Here is a 23,206-nt window from a genome sequence, read left to right as displayed (position 1 = left end):
AAGGCATTAAGCGAAGAACTCAGTTTGTCCTTGCTTAAGTCTGGTATTCGTCCGTAGGCTTGTTCTCCCGGGACCCGGTTGAAAGCGTGGGCGAGCTGAGTACGACGCTTTGGCGTGGTTCATCAGGCAGTTAGTCACTTTGACTGACTAGCAATCAATGCGACCGAATAGAAACGTGACCAAGTGTTAAGCTCGCATGCATGGCAGACAGATAATGAGTTGTTCTGGCGTTGTGCGACACGGCATATTTCGTCTTCGGATTATTGATGGTGTGTTGATGGGCTGTGAGCTGTGTCCAACCGCAACACGGTACGTAAGGTGATGATCAGCAATCTTGTGAACCTCAACTTTCTCTGAAAAGTTGCAATTTTGACCCAGCCCACATCATAGAGATCGAGAAAAATACATTGTTAGAGCCGGTTCAAAAGGAAAATGTAAACAAACCCGATTGATCCGAGGTGTCATTTAAGGATTGCAAACAATTGGGGCGACAGGCGATGGCTCCGTATTTCAATGTCGACATCGATAGTGTAAAAGAGGTGATTGTCTGCTCACTCGGCCATTCCAATCAATTGACTTCAGAGGGGCCGAAAGTCGTAGGACTTGGTCTTGTTGTCGCCGAATTGCAGAAAAGGTTTGGCGACCCCAGATTGCACCATTGCAAGCTGACAAGGCGTTATGACACTAAAGGCGAGACGTTTGGTGTGTACCAAGTAGGCGCTTACGCTGGCCTCGGTGCATATTCATACAACCTCGAGAAAAACAGTCGAGTGGTCATGGAAAATTGTGCTTGGGGTAACTGATGGCTCGAAATTTCTTTATTGCTTCATATGTTGTGTTTTTTGCGCTTCTTGCTTCCTCTCATCGACCTGGCAAGAAATGTGTGATTGGATGGATAGCTTCGGAAGTTGAAGGGAGAAGAGAATACGAAGTGCGTGTCAGAACAAGAGCGGACAGTTCGGATGCGTACAGTCGCAGGACGTGGCGGACGACGGAATGGCGACCTGATGAATGCAACAGGAGGGGATTGTCATCTTGTGGATCGCGTGAGGATTGTGAATCTTACCTATACAGTAGTTTGACACGGTGTGTTGAGGGTGAGGGTTGGTAGAAGATACAGTGCCGTGTAGGATATCCATGCACCGTATAGACAATTCTTGGAGGTTGGATCTTTCAAGGCTTCAGAGGTGAGAAGAAGTGCAGATAAAGGATGCAGGGACCGGCTAATGGCGTAAGAAGGTCCGTGCGTCGTCAAAACCCGAAGATGGTGCTGCTTTGTTCAACAATCTTGACACCTACCAAAGCCAAGCCTGATTGCTCAAAGATGGTGGTGGGATGGACAAGAAGGGAGGACGTGCCAGCCGCTTGCATGTCGCATGTTGCATCGTGCATCGTCAGGTTTGCACGAAACGGGGGACGACAGCATAAAAACTTCGAAAGACGCATGTGGGGGAAGAGAACGAGAGACCGGTATGCGTGTTGAAGCTGATGCATCGCGACGAGGTTTATAAATCGAAACGCCAAGATGGTGGCCAACGGAAATCGCGATCCATGTGATGCCTTGAGATGCGTGGCCACTGTTGTGGTTGTCGATAGATGGCAACGTAGCATTTGTTCATGACTGACGAGTCGCACTCGGAAGCATCGTCTTGGGAGATTTTGGTTTTTTGAGGTTGGTAATCCGGTAGACCTTCTATTTGCTGAATCACTACATTAGTTTTAAGAGTCAAATCTCGTACTTTCTCCTGGCTGGATAAGGTCAAGACAGGTCGACAATTGTCCAAACATCCATCTTCAAATACATGGTATTCTCAAACTGAGGTCATGGTCATGGTTTCGGCGGGGAAGAATGATGCATGATGATGATGATAATGCGTCTCGTTTATGGTGGAGCAGACTTGACTTCAGGTATTGAATTTGCTTGTGCTGTGAATAATGAATGATACAAATCCGACCTACGACGGGAGAGACTCGGCCGGGGTAAATCTAGAGCTGTCAATCTTTGAGGGCTTGACCAGGGAAGGTTGGACACAGAAGTCATGGACCAATGGTGGTTGGCTCCTGACCAAATCGAGTAGTCGCTTGGAACCCCTGCGCAACCAAGAAGGTGAAGGCGCAACCCACGGCGCCTTCCTTGTACTTGCATAAAGGAACTTAGTAGGCAGGTGTAAGTGCCAGTGCAGGACTGCGGGCAGGTGCAGACGCAGACGCAAGTTTAGGAAGGAATCCTCCTTAGAAGCTTGTGTTTGAGCTACTGGCCCAGGCAGGCTGATAGTTTACAGACTAACAAACACCTTATCTCTGAGATAAAAGTCATTTGATTCGATTTCCTACAACGTCAGAAGAGATTATCTGGTAATTAACTGCTAAACTATTAATGTGGAACGTGATTCTCGGAGCTGCATGACTCTGATTCTGGGCTGGGTGTTGCGGAAATATGCACTATCTGTGCCGGTCTCTTAGTGGGATTGGTCAAAGAGGTCTCTGAAGACGGATATCTACATACCGCCGTATTTTAAAGGCAAGGCAATTGGAAACGAGAAGAAGAAGTAAGGGTCGTAGAAGATGACGGGCTGGGTGGTAAGAGTGAGCATGTGATGATGATTGTCATTTCGAGAATGCCTCCTTGGTTTACGAGCTATGAATAAAAAGATGGTGGTGTATTAGCCAGACATTTACTGATTGTTCTTCTACGGAGAGACACAGTTCAGATTTCACAAGAAAAAGAGCCATCACAAAAAAGGTTATCTAACAGCAATGTGTGCGTTGCGTGTGTTGATCTTAGCCCTCGTGACTTAATTCCTCCTTAGAAGTCTAACGTGAGTTTCGTCTCTTGCTCGAGGTTGGCCTCAAGAATGAGGACAAGATCGGTTTGTTGCATACATACTGTACTACCCAGGTAGCTTAGTTGCTAGTGTATTCGTAAGTGTTAGCGTCTCTGTTAGCGGCTGGCTGGGGTTTCCCCATGTTCTCGAACAAGTCAAGATACACGCCCCTCCCTGAAGACAAGATCCTCGGGTCAAGGCATCTTTGACATGGCTTATTGGAATAACCCCTGGCTACTACCGCAGAGACAGGCTACGCACCCCTACTAGCATCTAGGCTAAGCTCCTGTGGACCTGCGGCCAAGCCTAAGCCCAAAGCTCACCTCACCATGGAAAGAAGGGTTTAGAGACACCCCAACTAGACACTGAATTGTTCATCTTTTTACTTCTGTTCGCCTCCATCTAAGGAGAGAGATATTACATACAGAAGATGACAAGCCATTGTACGGATATCCACGTCACCGTTAATTGCAAAAATTGTGGCGTTTATCACCTCACCGGTTGCTTTCCCTCTTTTGGCCCTCCTAGTCGGAGAATTCGCTGATTAACTTGCCTCAGCTTCATATTTCTTACCGACTCGCCCTCGTGCAGATCAACTTATTCTCCATCTTCATCCACTTTGATCCTTGCCTTGATTGTTTCTCTTGGCACCAAGAGCCCCTGCTTGAGTCTATCTATCTGTTCTGTCTGTGTGTCGTTATGCTTATACCCAACTACTGCGTGCACCATCCATACGTACATACATACGCCCATTACCGCTGCATCAATCATTCGGATCGTCAAATCTGAATCACAACCCTAACAGGGATCCCACGAGACAAGGCGGGACAACAAACTAAACTCCGCATCACGAGACGTTGGGTTGTGGTTCGCTCAGAGCAGTGACTCGGCTTCCATATCCCAAGCCTCTGCAGGCCCCTCCGTTCCCACTTGACCTGGCAACAGAAGTATTTATATAAGCCACCTGCCCTTCTACTTGTTCTCGACCAAAATCTGCCTTCACTAAACATTCTTCTTTCTCAAACACTTCTCTAGATACCCATCTCAGTGTTTGAATTTGTCTATTATAACTGCCTAAGCAAAGCAGTAGATCTCATCCATACTATACATAACCTTTACCTATCTTAAATCTTTTACTTGAACAAGTCACAATGGCTCCTGATCTCAACTCTCTCCCACCCTCCCACGGGGAGACCTCTACCACTCCTGCTCCTCAGCTCACTTCAGAGACAGACAGGCCCAACATTCTCTTCATCATGGCTGATCAATTGGCTGCTCCTCAACTCAAGATGTACAACCCTAAGTCCCAGATCAAAACACCAAACCTCGACCGTCTTGCTTCCACTGCAGTCCAGTTCGACTCAGCCTACTGCCCTTCACCCCTATGTGCCCCTTCACGTATGAGTCTGATCAGTGGCCAACTGCCCATGAAGATCGGTGCTTACGACAATGCTGCCCAAATTGGCTCCGATGTGCCAACCTATGCCCATTACCTACGCTCCAGGGGCTACCACACATCCCTTGCTGGCAAGATGCACTTCATTGGTGATCAACTGCATGGCTACGAGCAACGACTTACGAGCGACATCTACCCTGGCGATTTTGGCTGGGCTGTTAACTGGGATGAGCCTGACACCCGCCTTGAGTGGTACCACAACGCCAGCTCTATTCTCCAGGCCGGCCCTTGTGGACGAAGCAACCAGTTGGACTACGATGAGGAGGTCATGTTCAAGAGCACTCAGTACCTTTGGGACCATGTTCGAGAGGGCCCCAACAAGCGACCCTTTGCCTTGACCGTCTCACTCACTCACCCCCACGACCCTTACACCATCACCAAGAAGTACTGGAACTTGTACGAGGATGTGGACATCGACCTGCCCGAGGTCAAGATGAACAAGGAAGACCTTGACGCCCATAGCCAACGCCTTCTGAAGGTCTGTGATCTTTGGGACCAGGACTTTACTGAGGAACAGATCAAGCGAGCCAAGCGAGCGTACTATGGCTCAGTCAGCTATGTTGATGACTGCATTGGCCGTCTTCTCGAGACACTGGAGGATGCTGGCCTGGCCGAGAACACCATTGTCATCTTCAGCGGCGATCACGGCGACATGTTGGGCGAGCGAGGACTCTGGTACAAGATGAGCTACTTCGAGTCATCTGTCCGTGTCCCTATGTTGATCAACTACCCCAAGCGATTCACTCCTCACCGCGTCACTCAAAACGTCTCGACTCTTGATCTTTTACCTACCATCTGCGACTTGGTTGGTACCAAGCCATCACCTTACCTTCCGATGGACGGTATCAGCATGCTGCCTCACCTTGAAGGCCGTGAGGGTCACGACACTGTTATCGCTGAATACACCGGTGAGGGTACTGTTCGCCCAATGATGATGATTCGACGAGGCGACTGGAAGTATATCACATGCCCAGCCGATGAGCCTCAGCTTTACAACCTCGCCCGCGATCCTAAGGAACTGGACAACCTTGCCCGATTCAGAAAGATTGCACCTCAGACTCCTGAGGAGGAAGAGGCTAAGGAGACTTTCCATAAGTTCGAGGCTGAAGCACATGAGCGATGGGACTTTGATGCCATCACCGAGAAGGTCTTCCTTTCTCAGCGCACACGCCGAGTTGTCTGGGATGCCCTGAAGGAGGGCGAGTTCACAAGCTGGGACCACAACCCCGATGACGATGGCAGAAAGAAGTAAGTGGATATCTCCCCTCAGTCGTTGAGCGTTTTTGTTATGCTCGACCAGCCACCACAGCACGTCATTATAAAGTTCAAGATATACTAACGCCATTGACTCAGGTACATCCGCTCGTATATGGATCTCGACGATCTTGAGCGCCGAGCTCGCTACCCAGCCGTCGATGCCCACGGATACGAGAGCAAAGCTGTATCGCACGTCCGCGGTGGCTAGTAGTATGCTTGTTGAAAGCTTTATGAGACATGATAGAAAGACTTGTTTTATTGGTTGATGGTTTTGCTTTAGCGGTTGTCCTTGATGTGCAATTGCACTTCGCACTCAACATTGAATTTTGACATTTTCCTTTACGCATCAAGCATAGCCAGCTGGGTATGGGGTTTTATTATTTGATAGGAAAAGCTTTAAAGTTTTTATCAGTCAGTCGAAATTGAGACAAATACAATAAATTGTAATACATCTTTCGAGAGTAAAGTGAGCCTGTACATCTATGACTTACAGTGAAGACCGCCTTAATGACAGCCACACTTTTACTTCCCATAATACAGCATCTGAAACATGTGTTAATTTAGTGCTGATCTGCTCGTTGGATTCTCTATTACTGCGTTCTGTTCCCGAAACTCCCGGTCTCACCGTAGCAATCACGGTCAGCCACAACCCATCAATATCAAAAATTCCAATGTCGATTCCCATCATCAACAACACAAATTGCGCCATCTCGGGATTGTCACCCTCCGGGCCCGAAGCGGTCGATCGCCCTTTTTTTGCAGGACCGTCGGTGCGGCGTGTAAGATCTTCTTACGCAAGCGCAGATTGTGTGATTTTGGCGTTGATGTCGCTATAAGACCCATGACGTTTGAGACCAAGAATCTGGGGTGAGTGGAGAGAAAAAGAGGCCCGCTCAGGGTCTAGGGAAGTTAACTACAGTAGGCGTGTTCTAGAGGGTGTTGATAGAAGGGAGGATCTATGCCTGGCTTGTGTTGATATTCTTGTAGCAGGTGTTGAGGTGGGAAGCTATCATATGCACATGCGATTACCTCTATATCAACACTGTTCCAATTAACTTTGTTAACGATTTAATAGATAGTTTCTATTGAGCAGCTTTATCAATTGACACTTTATGTATACTATAGATGTCAATTCTTAGAGACTTTAAAATGTAATGCTTTTGGCTGACGTTGACCTGTACCTACCCGACACCAGTCTCGGTATTGCACGCGGTGACGCGCTTTAATTTGAAGCTCTAAAATGCCCCGCGCTACAGCCAAATTTCCCCCATCCAAACAATTAATCAACGGGCGCTCAAAGAAACTTGTATCCTCTACACAAGAAATATTCTTTGGTGCATTTTATTGCATCAGTATCACATAACCGAAGAAGCCCAATTGTTACCAGGCCCGACGATCGGCACTGCGCTCCCTATCCCAAAACTATCATCATGGCCACTCTCAATCTGGAAGACGACGAGCTCAAGGCTCTTGAACAGACGTTGAGCAAGGTAGCGCAACTATCTAGTAGCATACAGAGCTTGAGACAGGATCTCCTCAAGAGCAATCTCCTACCACCACCGTACGTCGTCCCTCACCGCATATGCGCCATCAAGTTGCGGTAGCTAACACCATCCGCCAGAAAATCAATCCAAGCATCTGCAAAAATTCTACAAAAGAACCTTAGATCGCTTCTTGAAAGCACAACCGAAAATGCAGACCTTTTCAACCGCATGGCCATCCATCCCTCGACAAATTATCCCGGCCGCGTCCAAGAAAACGTCCTCCTTCAGCTCCTCCGTAAGAAGCTCGAACCCGATGTCGAAGAGCTCGTCAGCCAAGGTCTCGAAACCGCCCGTCTCGCTACCCCAGCTGGTCTGGAATCATTAGAAAACATATGGAAGGAGCTGCGATCCTGGCTCACGGATCGCGTGGGTCACTTCGCTGCCAATGAGAACAACGATCCTTACACGGCAGAGGAGCGCGCGAACGGAACCGAGAACGTGCGCACGGGTCTACGGAAGGGAATCGAGGACGGTGACGACGACGATGAAGAAGACGAGGAGGAGGACGACGAAGACGAGGAAGAGCAGGAGCCCACCACGGCCCCGGTGCAAGTGAGAGGACCGGAGCCAGAGACATTGCTTTGGTTTGCGGCAAGAGGAGACTTTGAGGTCCCGCGTAATGTCGAGTACGAGCGCAAGGAGGAACCGTACAAGGGAATATATGTCTACAAAGGTCTTCAGGGCGTTGGTGTACCGCCTACTGCCCAGGTGGCGCCACCGCAGGCTCAGCAGGACTTTGCTCCCTCATAGGAGCAGTCTGTTCACGACAACATAGAGCGTTTGATGCGTTATTATGCTAATGCTAGGCTGTTTGGGACAATGGCGTTTTGGAAAAGATGGCAGTGAGTGGTTCGGTATCGATACCCAGATGGTTGTGAGGTAAGCTGACAACTGGTTAGTGTCTGCGATGGCATAAGCAGTAATTTAGTTTTAGTCGAAGAATTGATATGACTCATGATGTCTGTCGAGTTTGTTGATCAGAAGTGATAGATTCAATTCGTCTGTTCGGGTATTCCTTGCATCAGTTTATATCCGACTTATATAAAATGGAATGAGCCCATCATGATATAACTGCATCGCAAAATTGGGTAGCAAGAGAGACATCAATTGGCATTCTCAGCTTACAAGATCTTCTCTTCTCGTCGATCTCTTTTAGCTTCTTTGTCTCTGCCAAGGCCGATAAGCTGACCGGAGTCTGGAGATCGGTCGCGGCCGCTTCGTGCCGCCATCTCGAAGACGATTCGTCGTCATTACTCTTCTAATGTCGTCACTCAAGCGTCCATGGCGCGCCAAAGGCTCCTCATTCCCCGCGTTTTGACAGCACATGCCATGATATTAACCTAGCGCTCACGAGACAAGACAAGACAAGACGGGACGGGACAGGGCATGCGGGGGGTTGCAGAAAATAACGCGACAGGGGAAGCTGGTGATGCTGCGCCGGCTATTCTGGCGGTATCTAAGACAGGATACATGACAGGTTACTACTTATACAACCTTGGAACTGGAGCTTGTTTCTGAGCTTGGTATTTTTCTTTCTCTTTCATCATACAAACTCATCCAATTCTTCACTGTTTATTCAGTGAGTAAGTGATTCATGATGATATCTTCATATCATTTGTGCTGCCATGGCGCCGGCATGCAACCAACTGCATACAATCACATCTCACAATCTCAATCCTTGGCGCCACATATCGACATTCTACCCAACGATGAAGCGATCCCACGCACGATGCCAGACTCGATGCTCGTGAAACCCGATAATAAAGTCAATCTTGTGACGTTGCCCCTCGAGATTCGACTTCATATATATCATTGGCTTCATCTCATGTGCCCAGTTCGCCACGCGCAGCTTGCACCATGGTATCCGACTCCAGTTCACTGTCAATACATCCTTAAGCCAGTTGAGCCAGAGGCTTCATCCGAGAACGCCACATCGAAACAAGCAGACCAAGGACTACTGTCATCGCATCGTCCTCTTTCAGGTCTTCCTACATATCTTCTACAAACCTGCCACCAAATCTACCGCGAAGCTCGTCTCGTGCCCTTTGAACAGAATGAGTTCGTCTTTGTGAACTGGTTCGCTTCAGGGCTATGGGCAGCTCGCGCATTCACTCGGTCTCTCACCCCATGGCAGCGCGCTGCTCTACGCTACGTAAGACTCGAAGTTCTTGCACGAGATGTGGTAGTTGGAGGCGCAGGTCGCGAAGAGTGGCGCACATTGTGCAGAGAATGGTCATCGGGTGTCCGAGGATTGCGAATGAAGATGGTTCTCGGGGCTAGCACCTCCGTAGTTACGGGGCCGGCTTACGGAGGCGGAGTGGAGCGCAGAGCGGAGGCGGCGCGGCAATGGGTCGGCGAAGGACTCGTTTTTATGACGAGACTTGAGAGAATTGAGATGGAAGTTGTGGCGAGGGAGATGAGCGATTGGGATAAAGTTACGTGGTGCGAGACGCTACAGAAAGAGTTGAGAGAGGGAGGGTTGGACAGAGTTGTGGTTGTTTGCACTGAGAAGGTGCAGGAGAAGATGGAGTGGATTAAGACTGATATTGGGTGGAAGAATCGTGAGATCGAAGCAGAGGCTACTACGGATAATTCTGCAGTAGTACCTACGAAGCAGAGATGAAGATTCTGTGTATTACGAAGGCATGATATGAGTTTCTCTTCTTGCAAGCATAGGTTAAGGTTGATATTTTGCTTGAGCGTTTACATGACACGGTATGTTATGGGCGTTTGCGTATACTATGAGATCGGATACACAGAATAACCGAATGTTTCAACAATGATCTCAGCAAGAGACGAAATCTCACTAAAGCTGTCTTTACTGAAATCTTGTTACTTGGTGACACCATTTGTTGAAATATTTGGTTATTCTGTGTATCCTCTGAAGAAGAACAGAATAGCTAGCATATCATGATGGGATTGGACGGATTATGATAGCATGGACAATTGGTTTCTGTCCAATTCGGGATGGTATCTTCCAATGGCCGTCTTGCTTGGTGTTGATATCTCACCTAAATTAATTCACATGGTTACTGATCAACCATACATGTAACAGCAAGGCTATTGAAGGCATATTCATGCATTATAGCCGAGGATACCCATACCCTGAACAATAGTAAACTGACGACCAATTCGAATAGGTAATGATGTCCTATGATAAGAAAATGACTGAACTTATATCTCAGATAGATATCAACGTATGTAAGCATCGGGATAATAAAACGCCATGTGACTTCGCGCGACTCTCGCCAAGCTGTGCCGCATGAGTCACGTAGTACGCGGAGTCAAGTCAATTTAGCCTCTTTTTATCTTTCTCTCTAGCGATAACGGGAGCGCGTTAGTAATACTTGATATTACTTTTCGTATAAGAGTCAAATTTCGCAGCCTGATTGCCTTGTCGTTGTTGAACAGTAACAGTGTGGTTACGAATACTCAATTGGTGATTATTCAACCCCACCTCCACAAACAACCTCCACCTGGGGTTGAAGGCTGAATTGATAAAATACTCGGCCTACAAATAACGACAACTTCAAGACAACAACTGGTTTGAGTCTCTATTTGCAATCATGGAGGCCAGATGTCAATGCGGTTCTGTGACTTTCAAAACTCCCCTGCCCCAGCCTCTTGCTCTCTACATCTGTCACTGCGATGCTTGTAGACGACAAACAGGCTCGGCGTTTGGTACTTCTGCCATCTTTCCGAGGTTCGAGCTGCCTGATTCGGACCTTCTGAGTGTCTATAGGTAAGAGAATGAGCTTCTAGAACAACGGGATAGCTAAACACTGACATGTGATGGTGGTAGTCGACCTACAGCGTCAGGGCATCAACTATACTGGTATGGGTCCTTACTCAATGTTTCAATTTGAATCGGCGCTTACTGTTACCCAAATAGTTACTTCTGTCGCAAATGCGGAACTCGTCTCATCCATTCAACTCCTGTAGGTGACACTCGTACCCTCTTACACTTGAACGAAACTGTACTCATCATCTCCCAGTCCAAAAACGTCATATCCGTCAAGGGAGGCTGTCTCGACGGTCTGGACTGGAAACGTGCGGTGCACATCTGGACAAAGACCGCAATGGTTCCTATCCCCGAGGGTTCTGAAACTCACTCGGAGGAATCAGGATATACGGACTACGGGTCTACTCAGGAGGAGCTGGATCAGCCTGGAGATTTGGTAGGAAGCGCTGGATGCAACGTGCCTCCTAGTCAAAGGCCTTCTGCAAGTTCTGTTGAAGTGAATGGGGATGTGAACTAGGAGGGAGTTTATTAGTTTCTGGAGTTGATGCATGAGTTAGTTGTTTTGGAACAGGGTAATGTCTGCATCTGAGGAGTTATATCACGGGGAATTAGGCGCAATATACGACCAGGTACTAACTGCAGAATGAAAATGACTGATGGATTGTGTTGTTTTTTTTGAAACAATTTCCCAGAATTGTGACAGATGAGTGGATTTTTTTGGGGATTGAAACTGTTGTTTCTATGTTTCTTGAAGTTTTGACCTGACCTATATTCTGGGACAGATAGTAGTCATAAGATCATATTCGCAATTGCGATCAGACTGTGATAGCTACTAGTAGCTTTGACCCGAATGCTTTGACACTTTGTAACGGTTAATGACGTGCTGAATCTAGATAACATAACACCCCTGTAATCTGTACATCTGGCTACTGTTAGATTATGTGTATAGGTATCCGTAGTTAATGTCAAGTCCAAGTGCCTTCTAGACTCAGCCTTATTCTTCAAATCATTAAACTATCATCAACTCGAAACAGTGACATTTATTAGCCCTGTCACTAACAAAGTGTTCGCCTACAATAAAATGAGCATTACCAGGAGAGTCTTTCTTTGTTCTTGGCGCCTCGGCCGAGACACTCAAAGGAGCGGAGTCGGCCCCTCCCGAAACCTCGGATGAACAAGGGGTGCTTCAGATACGTCTCGCTATTGACGGAGAATTCTGGGCGTCTTTTAACCCTGTTAACTCGGTGGTCTTTTTTTCTTTCGATTTTAATGCCATCATTTAACGGAATAGGCCGATTGTGATTGTGTCTCTGGTCGCCAAGATGGCCTTGTGGTCCTGTGATTTATGTGCTGTGATATTAACAAAAGCGCTTACCAAAACTTGACAGTGAGTTCTGCCGAGTCCTGTCAAACGGTGGTGGCCATATTAGCTTTTCTAGTCAGACCCATCATGACAGGCACAGACACAGGTACAGGCACAGACTCTGGCAAAGCTCAGGCACCGCCAAGCTCAAGCCTCAAGGATGAGAGTATATCGAGACTGAAGTGAATCTGCCAAGTTGCTGATTGCTGACCGGAAAGCTTCTTATATATATTCCCGATCAATAAAGTTATTCACTAGCAAGGCTTCTTGTCGATCACAAACCCAGTCAGTAACTGTTGAAGATGCAGATACTACAGGATGTTCATTCGGAATCTCTCTCAGGAACCCAAGTTCAACCCTTGAACCCTGTCTCCTGAGCTAAGTTCCTAGCTTCCTAGTTCATCCCCAAACTTGGGACCCCTAGCACATCCTAACCTCAATCGTCGCAGTCTCGGTTTGAGCCTCAGATTCTGGAATCGGAGTGCCACCAAAACAAGCCCCTGCCATGTCCAAACGGCTGTGCCTTGCATTACCTTGCCTGCCATGCCATGCCATGCCATGCTATACCATGTCAACGGTGAGGGCGGCGGCGCGGCATTGTTAGAGTCTCTATAACGAAGAAACTAAACTAATTAGTATTATCATCCCATTCTCCTCCCCCTCTTCTCGTCCCTTCTCCTCTGATCTGATTCTGTTTCTATTGTGCGTTGTGTTTTTTGTTGTTTCTTTCTCGTTGTGACATCCAGTCAAGTCAAGTCATCAATCGCTCGCTCTTTCATTGATTGACTCTATTGTCACGGCTTCAATTCTTGTTCTGCCCCGGGCAACCATTCATTACCAACTTGACCAATTCTTGGTTTGGGCGCCTTTATTAATACCATCTCGGTACATAATCACCAACCGGATTATATATAATCTGTCGCTCATTCTTTACGAAATTGGAAAATAAAACTACTCACCAACGGCTGGACTGTTGTGTTGCATCGCTCTTTTTTACACCCGACTCGCGAATCAGAAATCGATATATTGGAGGAGAGAGAGGTTCGATAAAGCATCATGAAGTTCCTGCTTTGGCTTACCGCCGCCCATGTTGCGCAGGTGGGTTGACTAGAATGATACGAATAAACGATGAACGGCCAGTGTTAACTGGGAAATAGGCCGCGGGAAGACATGGGCGAATGAAGAAGAGACAAGCGATTGAGGCTGAGGTTGATGGAGCTGTCAATGCTGCCAAGTTCGAAGGGCAAGTCCATGGAATCCACAGAACAGAGAGGGAGTTGTCAGTTGCTAACATGTCTCCAGACTGAGGCTGTCTTATATCACCGAGACCACCACCGAAAGAGTGACCGAGACACAGATCAGGACCATCTTGCAGACTCCTGCGGCCGTGGCCCCAGCTGCTGCTGAAGTTGTCACCGTTACCATCAACGCCGAGCCTGTGACTGTCACCGAGACCAAGACTGAAGTTGTCAACCAAGTCGATACCCAATATGTCACTCAAGTCCAGGTCGAGACTCAATTCGTTACCCAGGTCGATGTTCAGATTGTTACCGAGGTGGCGCCACCACTTGTGAGTTTATTTGGCTTCAGAGTAGCCAACTTTGTGTACTGACTGGTCTTTAGCCCGCTGTTACAATCAAGGAGCCTATTACTGTCATCGAGGTCGAGCCCCTCACTATTCACAGTGTGATCACCGAGACGGTGAACATTCCTGGAGAAGCACCAGTAAGTCCTCAGTCTTTCCCCCGAAGCTGAACTCCAATGCTAACTCATCAAAGCTTCCCGTCACTGTTACTGTTCCTGGCGAGGCACCCGCCGCCGTTACCGTGACCGTTCCTGGCGGAGGACCTGTAAGTCATCAATCCCTGAAGAAAGAAAAACCAAATACTGACTCAGAGAAGGATGCCATCACTATTATCCACACCGTGGAGGCTCCCCAAGCACCCAGCGCTCCTGTTGGACAAGCCCCTGGACCTGGCGTCACTACAATCCCGATTCCCGAGAGCGCCCTGCCCAAGACGACACTCGCATCGGACCCTTATGCTGTTACTGGGCCCATCAGGACCGAGAGCATCACTCCTAAGCTCCCTACCAGTGCCCTCGAAGCGCCTATTGCTGGGCCTTCCACCAGTCCCGCCGACCAACCCGTCGTACAGCCCGCTCCGGCACCCCCGACCAGCGCTGCCGAAGAGCCTGTAGCCCAGCCTTCCACCACTGCCATCGAGCAGCCCGTGGTACAGCCTTCTACCACGGCTGTCGAGCAGCCTGCTGCTGAGCCTACTTCCAGCCAAGCAGAGCCTTCCGCCGAACCAACCCCTACCCAGGAAGAACCCCAAGAGGACAAACCTACTATGTCTCCTTCGATGGAACTCGGCAACATGGGACCCGACACCACAGGGGCTATCGCAGCACCTATCCTTGATGGAAACAGTCCCACGACAACAGGAAAGGCACCTTCTCAGACACGAACTCCCGTCGATCTCTCCGATCCCTCGAAACTGAGCAGTGTTCTTGACTTGGGTAACTTGGGTGGAGGATCAGGACCGCTCAAGGCTCGTGCCACGGGTTCTCCATGAAGAAAGGTGAAGTGCGATTGAATTTGGTGGTGATATAGTAGAAGATGATGTTTAGACACAGACTCTGGGTTTCTTTCGAAGAGAAGAGCACTTGTGCTCGTAATATTGTAGCTAGTCTTATAATACATGTGAGCAAGTCTCCAGAGCATATCAATGTTGTATTTTGCATCTGTCTATTGTATGGGTATCATGATGCCATGCTCTTGCACGTGAATAAGTCCGCATTCCGAACGCGAATCTTCAATTTCTCATTTCTTCTCAGCTGCTGCGTTTCTTTGAGCCAGCTTCATCTTCTTGGCTTGTCGGTTGCTGATCTGTTGAGCATTCTCCTCGCCGTTCTTGCGCTTTTGATTCTGGTTCTGATTTTGACCCTTGTTTTTGTTCTTCTTTCCCGTCTCATTTCCTGTGTTCTTCCCATCCGCATTATAGTTTGATCCCTTTTCTTGCTCGGCGACTTCGACGATGTTGATAACACCCCTGAAGCCGTTCCTCTTGATGCCCTCGTTCATCACAATGGAGCGTGGTATCTCACCAATACCTTGCATGCCCTTCTCGTTGCCCAATCCCCATACGCTCAGCAGATTCACCACATCCGCAGGTGCCCTTAGTGAAAGCGCATCCTTGGCTTCACTGCTGAGCATTATCCCTCTACCACGTGTTGCCCTGATGAGACTTTTGACGTTTGAGATGAAGTTTGCGCGCCCTCGGGTATCGGCCACCAGGGCTTGGCTGTAACAGACCTCAAAGCGAGTGCCCCGCGAAACAGCGGCCATGCACGGTTTCGGTTTGAAGTGGAAATCCAAGTGCTGGGTGAGGTCCACGGATATTATGGGTACGTCAAGCGTGAGGCAGGCGTTTTGAAAAGCCGTGGCCGTAAGCGGACGGACGGCGATGATGTCGTATATGGAATTGAGGAATGGGATTCGGTAGTTATTGGAAGGATCTGAGAGGGGGAGAGTCGCGCGGTGGAGGACATTTGGTAGTTTTGAGGTTGGCGATGATGGGATTGACGGGAATGGCACGGTGAGGTTGTTCGGGAACGGCGGCGTGAGCGTATGGTTGAGAGCGACGGTGGAGTATCCGAGAGAGGATGAGAGCGTGAGGGTCTGTAGAAGCTTCTCCTCGGTTGTGGAGGGCGACCAGGCTATGTTGAGGTCGTAGAGCATGGCTGGTGATGTGGTTTGAGATTTGCTGAAATGTTTGCGCTGTGGGCTAACAGGACATTATATGCTCGATATTAGGCGAGTCGAAGATGGGTGGTTCAGGCTTGAGAGATTGTGATAGGTACGAGGCCAATAGCGTCACTGCGCAGGTCTTGTGGTTGGTGTTGTGGTCGATGCGAAAAATGAAGCTGCGATGCTAAGTTGGAGCTGACTTTTTTTTCTGCCTGCTAAAGTTTCCCCCACGAACCACCATGACGCATAACTTTAAGCGCTACAAGCCTCAGCGTAATACTATTCAATAGTTACATGGTGGGATTTCATAGAAAGTGTTAGAAATACTACCATTTAGAAGTCAATTTAATTTAGTTTAGACAGTATTTTTTTGTACATCATCGGGACTCGACAGAATGAGATCTGAGTTCTTGCATTGAATCTTGGGATCAACACATCTCAGGGCAGCTTGACAGCGGCATTGGCTCAGTCGTAAGAAGCTGTGGTCCGTGCGCCAGGAGCCTTTCACTAACAAAGTGCCCCTGCTGTTGGTCATCACTTTACTTTACTTTGTTCTGTTCTGCTCGTGTACCTGACAACATCAATCCAATATCAAACTCATTTCGTTTGTAGCTTTTTACGGGAATTTAATTCTCTTTCTCAGTATTTATCAGCAACATAGGTACTTAGTTCATCTCTTGACGCACGAAGACATAGATACAACTCGAATGTACTCACCTACAAACTGCGCCAACACCTGACCTGTGACCTCAACTTAAAGGTCGCCAAGAGCTGCGCCGCCTAATTAACGACGACGACGACGACGCGCCACTTCAACTCCCAACTCAACTCCCGGACCAGTGACGATCAAACTTGACTTCAACACACAACATCGCACGCCAAGGAGATACCCGCGAACAACATATACATCGCATACATTACTCACCGTCTATAACCGTCTTAAGCAGCAACAATGTTCTTCTTCTTCGTGTGCGGTGAGCACACTTTCCGCAAGGAAGTACCGGGCTATGAGGGCATGGTATGCCAATGTCACCACTGCGGTAACATGGCCGCGCATGTCCAGAAGAGTAATCCTTGGTTCACATTCTGCTGGATTGTACGACTAGGCTCCTCTGATTCCTTTTTCGCAGTCGGCTAACAACTATCGCAGCCACTCATTCCTTTGTCCATCTCTGGCTACACCGATGTCGCATGTCGAATCTGCAACTTCCACCAACCGCTAGAGAACCGCCCCGATGTAAAGGCTATGGCGAACGGCGGAGGACGACCGCAACAGCAATGGGGACCTCCTCAAGGCCCGCCCCAAGGGCAACAGCCTATGCGATACGGCTAAGACGAGCCTGACTCGTCTGAGTTCTACAATCGAGTAGTCCTTTGCGAGCGCGTGGCAAACTTGCCCGCCATCGATACATTTGATATTTTGACGCTGCGTATTTTCTTTTGGTTCTGTTTTCAATGTTATTCGCAGGAGGCAGTTAGGCAATACAGCCTGGTGTTAAGGCGAAATTGGGATACCACAGTGGGGATCGTGACTGGGTTGACTCTGGTTCCGACGGGCAATTTATTTCCGTGCCACTTGTGCCGAGCCTGTCAAATCGCGGTTGCCTCGGCCTGACAATAATTAGGGTTGAAAAATGTATACAAATTCTGAAGACCAATGGGTCTGATTGGGAAGTGTAGTCTTTTACTGGTGATGTACAAGTTTGATAGAACTGTAAGCCTCACTTAGTGGACGGCTGCATTCTAAAGAAACTTGGGCAGTTAGGGGGAAGCAAGATTTGCACTCAAGACCTGTTACAAGTAAGGACAAAATAGAGAATTTGGGTTAAACTACATGCAGTGAATGAATTATTGCTATGATGCCAGATACAGTGTTTCTGCTGTCTCAAAGGACACCTCTAAAAGATGTGATTGAGTTTGAACGACTTGAGCCATACCGTTTTTGAGTCTCGTTGATTGGTGTCCACCACTCACCGTTTTCATAATTGCTAAGTTAACCATTCTCCAAGGCAACGTATAAGAGGCTGAGGTGCAATTGGAGAAGCTTCCTATTGTCCTGCTTCGTCGGCGAACTTAGGACAACCAGTTTGCCCGTCTTTGAGGTAGAATTCGAGAAACACTAGATTGGACAGAAACACTGCAGCCAAGTGAAACATTTTCCTGCTGCTGCTGCACGTCAAAAGTATTCCATGTTATCGTCTGGAAGCACGCTACCCTGCAAATAATCCTTAGCACGCGTTATTGACAAGGGATGAAAGTCCCGGTTGCGGGGCGCGCATTCACGGTTGGCAGCTACGATCTGCACCCTTGCCCGTGAAGGCGGGTCGTTGCCCAGCAACGTCGCCAAACACGGCCAAAGAAATAAGACCTTCGACCAGAACAGAGACCTGAAATAAACAGATTCATCCATCGTGCATGATGCTCCTGAAATAAATCCATTCCTTCTTCTTTATACTAACCATACAACACCACAGCGAACCCATCATGGATTCACCACCCAAGAGAATGACACGGGCCAGAGCCGCCGCTAAGGCCGGCGACTCCTCCGTGAAAACCACCAAAATTGTCACAGCTGCTGCACGGGCAAAGAGCAGTGCGACTGCTAGCACAAAAAGCACTGCTGCTAAGAGAAAAACAAGAGCTGATGAGAATGATGAAGAGGAGGAGCAACGCGAAGTTGCTGTCAGAAGAACGCGCGGTCGACCACGAAAAGTTGAGGAACAAGAAGCTGAAGCTGAAGCACCTGCGAAGCCTACACGGGGTCGTATAGTGAAGAAGACAGCTACTGAAGCTCCCAAAACAACAACAACTGCTGCTGCTACAGCTGCCAAGCCTACACGAGGAAGGCCCAGGAAGGTAGTGGCTGCAGCTCCTGCCGAGGAGACTGCGCCAGCCCCTGTTAAGAAGACTACTACAACACGCACTCGCACCACAGCATCAACGACCACGACAAAACCCACAACAGCGGCTAGGGCTGCCCCCAAGAAGTCCGTCAAGTTTCAAGAGCCTGATAAGGAGAACATCGAGCCTGCGGTCGAGGCGAGGGAGCCTGCGCGGCCAGGAATCAGAGGCCGGCCAGCCAAGCGTGGGGGAGCAACTGGAAGTCGAACAACCAGAGCGGCGGTAAGATCCGCTGAGCCGACAGACAATAAACCATTAAGTCCTAAGAAGATTACCCAGATACCTGTCTCGAAGGACGACGAATCCGAGGATGAACTTGCCGGTGATAACCCGCCTGTTAAACCCATGATGAAGAGCCCGATTAAGCCCCCTTCCAACACTATCAAGCCCCAGCCAGAGCATATCGAAGAACCTGCCGAGTCAACAGATGCTGCTGAAAGTATCATCAATCCTCCAAGCCTTGGTGCACCCGTGTTGAGGTCCCCCGCCAAGAGACAACCTGCTTCGCCGAACAAAGACAGCCTAAGATCACCAGCTCGTCGTATTGGTGCTGTCCCCCTGCCTGGATCAACTATGAAGAAGACTCAGGAAAGCGATGTTCAGACTGGAGACGGACATTCTTTCAAGAACTCCCTACTTTTGTCTGCAGCTAAGCGACCACAGTCACCCATCAAGGGATTGAACTTCGCGGCATCTCTGCAGCCACAGCAATCCCAATCGGCAATGAAGGCTTCTTTGCTCCTTTCACCACCCAAGCGAGCTATGCCTGGGCTGAAGCCCGTCACAGAGCCTCGATCTAGGGATGTCGCTGCTCTCGGGGAGCCACCGATTATGAAACCTCTGGTTCTCGGTACCCCTTCTCGTGCGCCTTCCACACGACCTTCTGATAAACTCATGTCGGAGGAACAAGCCGAGCTGGATCTTGACGATGCTGAGGAGGACGTCTTCAACGAGCCTATCGAGAATCTGGAGTTCCCCGGTCGCCTGTCTGCTGTCCTTCCTCGTCACGCCGACCCTGCCTGGAAGAAGGACATGGGTATCGTTGACGAGGCTGGTGAGGAGATTACTACCTTAGAGGAGCCCCAAGCGGAGGAGGAGATCGTCGAAGATGTTGAGGAGGCCCAGGAAGAAGCTGCTGTTGTCGAGCCCGAGCCAATTACAGAAGCGGCCGACCTTACCGAAGAGGAGGACAGTATGGTTGTCGACGAGGAGGATGTCGATGAAGAAATTGCCGAGGAGAAGGCTGTCGAGGCGGATGTTGCTCCCCAGGAGACCGAAACTGAAAGCTCAATCTCGGCTCAGTCTCCCGTACAGGAACAGAACCCTATGTTTCAGCTAAGGGAGAAGGACCTGGAACCTCAGGACATGGACTCGGAATCAGATGACGAGAACGATGCTCCCGCCAAAGCAGCACCCGTGACTCCAACCCCATTTGTTCGCAAGACACCCAAGACCTCTCGAGCCTCTATGGGTGGCTTCAGTGCTCTTGCAGATCGTTTGGACTCTTGGAAGGCCAGCACCCCCATCAAAATGGCCCCTCTTACTTCTGGGAAGAACAAGACCAGTGCACTCCCCGAGCGTGTTGCTACTCCTCAATCCGAGGCCTCGCCAGCTTCAACTCATTTCTTTGACGACGAGATGACTGTGCGAGCAGGCATGGAAGATTTGCAAGCGGACAAGACTGCAGAGATTGTGGAGCCCGACTTCGACGACATGGATGTTACGGAGGAGGATGTTGAGCTGGCGCAGGAGGCTAATGAGATGTCCCTAATGGAGCCTGATGTCCTTGGGGAGGTTGTCAACACCGAGGCTTTTGATGATACCCTCTCCGAAGCTAGCCAAGAGTATGGTGATGAGAATGAGGCACCCGTCACCCCTGTTCGACCCGTCATGAAGACTTTCAACACTACCACCAAGGTGCCTCTGAAGCCGGCCGACGATTCCTCGCCGACCCCTCTTAAGAAGCGTAGCTTCAGTGCCTCACGAGTGGCGCCTAAGAGGCCCTCTGGTCCATCAAGGAGTGCTACTGTCATCTCATATTCCCCTGCCAAGGGAAGGAAGAGCATGCCGGCTACCATCCCTGAGAGCCCCTCCACCCCATCGACTCCCGCTCCAGTCACTCCCTCAAAGTCTGACCTATGGTCTTCGCTGGGCACGCCTGCCCGAACACCTCGACGCGACCTGAACCCCTCAATCCTTCGTGGTGCCGTCGTCTTTGTCGATGTTTACACTAGTGAAGGCGCTGATGCTAGCAGCATCTTTGTGGAGCTGCTCACTCAGATGGGCGCCAGGTGCATGAAGTCTTGGAACTGGAACCCTAGTGCTTCTGGGAACGAAGTGACTTCTAGCAAGGTTGGAATCACTCATGTTGTTTTCAAGGATGGCAGCAAGCGCACACTGGAGAAGGTCCGTGAGAGCAACGGAATTGTCCAGTGTGTCGGAGTCAGCTGGGTACTTGAGTAAGTTTAACAAATTCTGTGTTTCCAACGATTGAAGCTAACCGGTGATAGTTGTGAGCGTCTGAACGACTGGGTTGAGGAAAGCCCCTACAAGACTGACATCAGCAACGTCCCCCGCGGCGGAGCTCGTCGCCGAAAGAGCATGGAGCCCAAGGCTCTGGCCAACATGAACGGCACTCTTGTTACCAGCCCTGTCAAGAATAGTTCTCGCACTGCCCCTTCCACCCCCACCAACCGCCGCCAGAGCACACAGTGGATGTACACTCCCTCAAATCAAGATGAAGATGAGGAGATGGAGGATCTCGAGTGGTCAGAAGCTATCTTGACTCCTGTCCCCAAGACTCCTGCTCCTGAGGCTATCGCTCGATACGCCGCTGAACTTGAGCCCGAGACGCCTTCCGCTGAGGACGACGATGATGATCTGGATGAGTCCCCCACAAAGGATGCTCTCTTTACGCGCACATGTCCCCCCAAGAAGTCTAATAACTTCCGCGACATGGGCTCCGGTATCATCAGCCAGACCAAGGATGATGGCGTTCTCATGCGACTCATGGCTGCACGACGCAAGAGTCTGCAGTTTGCTCCCAAGATTGGAAGCCCTCTCGCCAGGACCTGGCAGTGATAGATAGTTGAGATGTGAATGGTTGAGGCGGATTAATTGTACATGGACGGGTTTTGGACCGGAGTTTATGGTTTCATATTAGATTTTGCCGACACACGGCATGGCATGGCTGGCATAGAATCACTCGTTTTGCCATCGGAGGGGATACCACGGGAACAGACAGGACCTCTGATTAGGCGTTTGGCGGAATGGCATTGACTGATTACTTTTCACACATTTGTGTATTTTTGACATATTGATGACACATGGTGATTGATCTGTAATAGCCCCGGCTCGTGTTTGCGTGACTGAAAGCTCCAAATGGGTGGATTTGAAGATTGGTCGTGTCTCATATATCGGCATGTCTTTGCTATGTGGTCGCTAAACGCCAGATTTGTGAATGTCTACTTCCCACTCTCACGCCGTTTCCCATCAGTTCTTGGTAGAAACAAAAGAGCCTCAACGCCTTATTGATATCGTCTTCTAAGCCTTGACAAACGCCCTCATAGCCTTGACAGCATCGCCCTCGTTGGCCTTGAGCAGCTCAGTAGCCTTTTGCTTGGGCATATCGAGCTCCTCAACCAGAAGGGTAACATCGGCAGCGTCGACCTTGACGTTCTTGTTGGAGGCGGCAGCGGCTGAGGCTTTGCTAGCGCCGCCGAGGCTCTTGATGGCTTTGTTGGCCGCATCGGCGTCGACATTTTGTGGTGTCGCAGGAGAGTCGGCGGCGTCGAGGTTCTCAAGCGCTGAGGCGGCCTTGCGGTCCTCAGCGGACTTGGCGGTCTGAGAAGGGGTTTCGTCGGTCATTGTGGTTTTAGATGGTGTAGTTTATTTGGAGATCAAGGTGAAGTAAAAGGTCAAGATGGATGAAGCTTGGTAGTTGGAGTTATAGTGGAGGATAGAGCTCTGGTGGGGTTTGGAGGGGCAGCTCGAAGTGGGGGATTTCTTGACTCTGAATGATGGAAGTTTGAATATGAAGCCCGTGGTCTGTGGCATGATTAAAATAAAGTCATATTTCACTTCAATTAAAATATATCTCCTCGCTCTATCTTACAATATTGGACAGACGGGGCTACAGTCCACAAACACATATGTACGATAAGATACTTAAACTTGGACCTTTGTTATGACCTAATGGCCGCTCCTACTCTTCGTCAATGAGATATTGAAGATCGTTAAAGTAACATGATTGAAATAGTCGAGAATAGCCTGTAATCTACTTGCTATTTAGGTATTCTATTGAGACTTGTCTATCTAATTGTTGACGCCACATGAAGCCACGGTGTGCGGAAGGAAAAGAATGGGCT

General features: G+C 49.2%; 9 protein-coding genes across 9 annotated transcripts; 7 read left to right on the top strand and 2 right to left on the bottom strand.

The window, feature by feature from the left end:
• The first annotated feature begins 3,786 nt into the window (after window positions 1–3,786).
• B0J16DRAFT_174417 (alkaline-phosphatase-like protein) lies at window positions 3,787–5,967 on the top strand. The gene is made up of 2 exons (XM_046122467.1): window positions 3,787–5,529; window positions 5,635–5,967. The coding sequence occupies exons 1-2, from the start codon at window positions 3,977–3,979 to the stop codon at window positions 5,744–5,746; spliced, it is 1,665 nt and encodes a 554-aa protein (XP_045980220.1). The 5' UTR covers window positions 3,787–3,976; the 3' UTR covers window positions 5,747–5,967.
• An 840-nt stretch (window positions 5,968–6,807) lies between these two features.
• B0J16DRAFT_347386 (mediator of RNA polymerase II transcription complex subunit 8-domain-containing protein) lies at window positions 6,808–8,156 on the top strand. Its single transcript, XM_046128568.1, has 2 exons — window positions 6,808–7,099; window positions 7,160–8,156. Exons 1-2 carry the CDS (start codon window positions 6,969–6,971, stop codon window positions 7,830–7,832), a joined length of 804 nt encoding a protein of 267 aa, XP_045980219.1. The 5' UTR covers window positions 6,808–6,968; the 3' UTR covers window positions 7,833–8,156.
• Window positions 8,157–8,628: 472 nt separating this feature from the next.
• Window positions 8,629–9,877, top strand: B0J16DRAFT_347385 (uncharacterized protein). The gene has a single exon (XM_046128567.1). The coding sequence runs from the start codon at window positions 8,677–8,679 to the stop codon at window positions 9,703–9,705; it is 1,029 nt and encodes a 342-aa protein (XP_045980218.1). The 5' UTR covers window positions 8,629–8,676; the 3' UTR covers window positions 9,706–9,877.
• A 483-nt stretch (window positions 9,878–10,360) lies between these two features.
• On the top strand, window positions 10,361–11,646 carry B0J16DRAFT_174399 (Mss4-like protein). Its single transcript, XM_046122466.1, has 4 exons — window positions 10,361–10,824; window positions 10,885–10,917; window positions 10,975–11,020; window positions 11,078–11,646. The coding sequence occupies exons 1-4, from the start codon at window positions 10,649–10,651 to the stop codon at window positions 11,339–11,341; spliced, it is 519 nt and encodes a 172-aa protein (XP_045980217.1). The 5' UTR covers window positions 10,361–10,648; the 3' UTR covers window positions 11,342–11,646.
• A 1,180-nt stretch (window positions 11,647–12,826) lies between these two features.
• Window positions 12,827–14,914, top strand: B0J16DRAFT_174379 (uncharacterized protein). Its single transcript, XM_046122464.1, has 6 exons — window positions 12,827–13,285; window positions 13,345–13,430; window positions 13,490–13,757; window positions 13,811–13,912; window positions 13,966–14,037; window positions 14,089–14,914. The coding sequence occupies exons 1-6, from the start codon at window positions 13,244–13,246 to the stop codon at window positions 14,761–14,763; spliced, it is 1,245 nt and encodes a 414-aa protein (XP_045980216.1). The 5' UTR covers window positions 12,827–13,243; the 3' UTR covers window positions 14,764–14,914.
• Window position 14,915: 1 nt separating this feature from the next.
• On the bottom strand, window positions 14,916–16,110 carry B0J16DRAFT_174380 (RNase P subunit p30-domain-containing protein). Its single transcript, XM_046122465.1, has one exon. It carries the CDS (start codon window positions 15,927–15,929, stop codon window positions 15,012–15,014), a length of 918 nt encoding a protein of 305 aa, XP_045980215.1. The 5' UTR covers window positions 15,930–16,110; the 3' UTR covers window positions 14,916–15,011.
• A 780-nt stretch (window positions 16,111–16,890) lies between these two features.
• Window positions 16,891–17,271, top strand: B0J16DRAFT_387469 (uncharacterized protein; the record flags this gene model as incomplete). Its single annotated transcript, XM_046131680.1, has 2 exons — window positions 16,891–17,034; window positions 17,089–17,271. 2 exons carry the CDS (start codon window positions 16,891–16,893, stop codon window positions 17,269–17,271), a joined length of 327 nt encoding a protein of 108 aa, XP_045980214.1.
• Window positions 17,272–18,422: 1,151 nt separating this feature from the next.
• B0J16DRAFT_323115 (uncharacterized protein) lies at window positions 18,423–21,920 on the top strand (the record flags this gene model as incomplete). Its single annotated transcript, XM_046125756.1, has 2 exons — window positions 18,423–21,298; window positions 21,350–21,920. The coding sequence occupies 2 exons, from the start codon at window positions 18,423–18,425 to the stop codon at window positions 21,918–21,920; spliced, it is 3,447 nt and encodes a 1,148-aa protein (XP_045980213.1).
• Window positions 21,921–22,151: 231 nt separating this feature from the next.
• B0J16DRAFT_174350 (uncharacterized protein) lies at window positions 22,152–22,856 on the bottom strand. Its single transcript, XM_046122463.1, has one exon. The coding sequence runs from the start codon at window positions 22,704–22,706 to the stop codon at window positions 22,383–22,385; it is 324 nt and encodes a 107-aa protein (XP_045980212.1). The 5' UTR covers window positions 22,707–22,856; the 3' UTR covers window positions 22,152–22,382.
• Between the last annotated feature and the right edge of the window lie 350 nt (window positions 22,857–23,206).

The sequence above is a fragment of the Fusarium flagelliforme genome (assembly GCF_020744385.1).
Source record: "Fusarium flagelliforme strain FIESC 12 MPI-CAGE-AA-0113 chromosome Unknown B0J16scaffold_6, whole genome shotgun sequence".
NCBI lineage: Eukaryota > Fungi > Ascomycota > Sordariomycetes > Hypocreales > Nectriaceae > Fusarium > Fusarium flagelliforme.
Note: the sequence above shows the minus strand (reverse complement) of the source record. Positions and strands in the feature narration are given on the sequence as shown.

Coding starts and splice junctions, on each gene's coding strand:
- B0J16DRAFT_174350 (XM_046122463.1), bottom strand. CDS start 22,706: ATGACCGACGAAACCCCTTCTCAGACCGCCAAGTCCGCTGAGGACCGC.
- B0J16DRAFT_347385 (XM_046128567.1), top strand. CDS start 8,677: ATGATGATATCTTCATATCATTTGTGCTGCCATGGCGCCGGCATGCAA.
- B0J16DRAFT_174399 (XM_046122466.1), top strand. CDS start 10,649: ATGGAGGCCAGATGTCAATGCGGTTCTGTGACTTTCAAAACTCCCCTG. Junction 10,825..10,884: donor GACCTTCTGAGTGTCTATAG/GTAAGAGAATGA, acceptor TGATGGTGGTAG/TCGACCTACAGCGTCAGGGC. Junction 11,021..11,077: donor GTCTCATCCATTCAACTCCT/GTAGGTGACACT, acceptor ATCATCTCCCAG/TCCAAAAACGTCATATCCGT.
- B0J16DRAFT_174380 (XM_046122465.1), bottom strand. CDS start 15,929: ATGCTCTACGACCTCAACATAGCCTGGTCGCCCTCCACAACCGAGGAG.
- B0J16DRAFT_174379 (XM_046122464.1), top strand. CDS start 13,244: ATGAAGTTCCTGCTTTGGCTTACCGCCGCCCATGTTGCGCAG. Junction 13,758..13,810: donor CCGAGGTGGCGCCACCACTT/GTGAGTTTATTT, acceptor ACTGGTCTTTAG/CCCGCTGTTACAATCAAGGA. Junction 14,038..14,088: donor CCGTTCCTGGCGGAGGACCT/GTAAGTCATCAA, acceptor GACTCAGAGAAG/GATGCCATCACTATTATCCA.
- B0J16DRAFT_174417 (XM_046122467.1), top strand. CDS start 3,977: ATGGCTCCTGATCTCAACTCTCTCCCACCCTCCCACGGGGAGACCTCT. Junction 5,530..5,634: donor GATGACGATGGCAGAAAGAA/GTAAGTGGATAT, acceptor CCATTGACTCAG/GTACATCCGCTCGTATATGG.
- B0J16DRAFT_347386 (XM_046128568.1), top strand. CDS start 6,969: ATGGCCACTCTCAATCTGGAAGACGACGAGCTCAAGGCTCTTGAACAG. Junction 7,100..7,159: donor AGCAATCTCCTACCACCACC/GTACGTCGTCCC, acceptor ACCATCCGCCAG/AAAATCAATCCAAGCATCTG.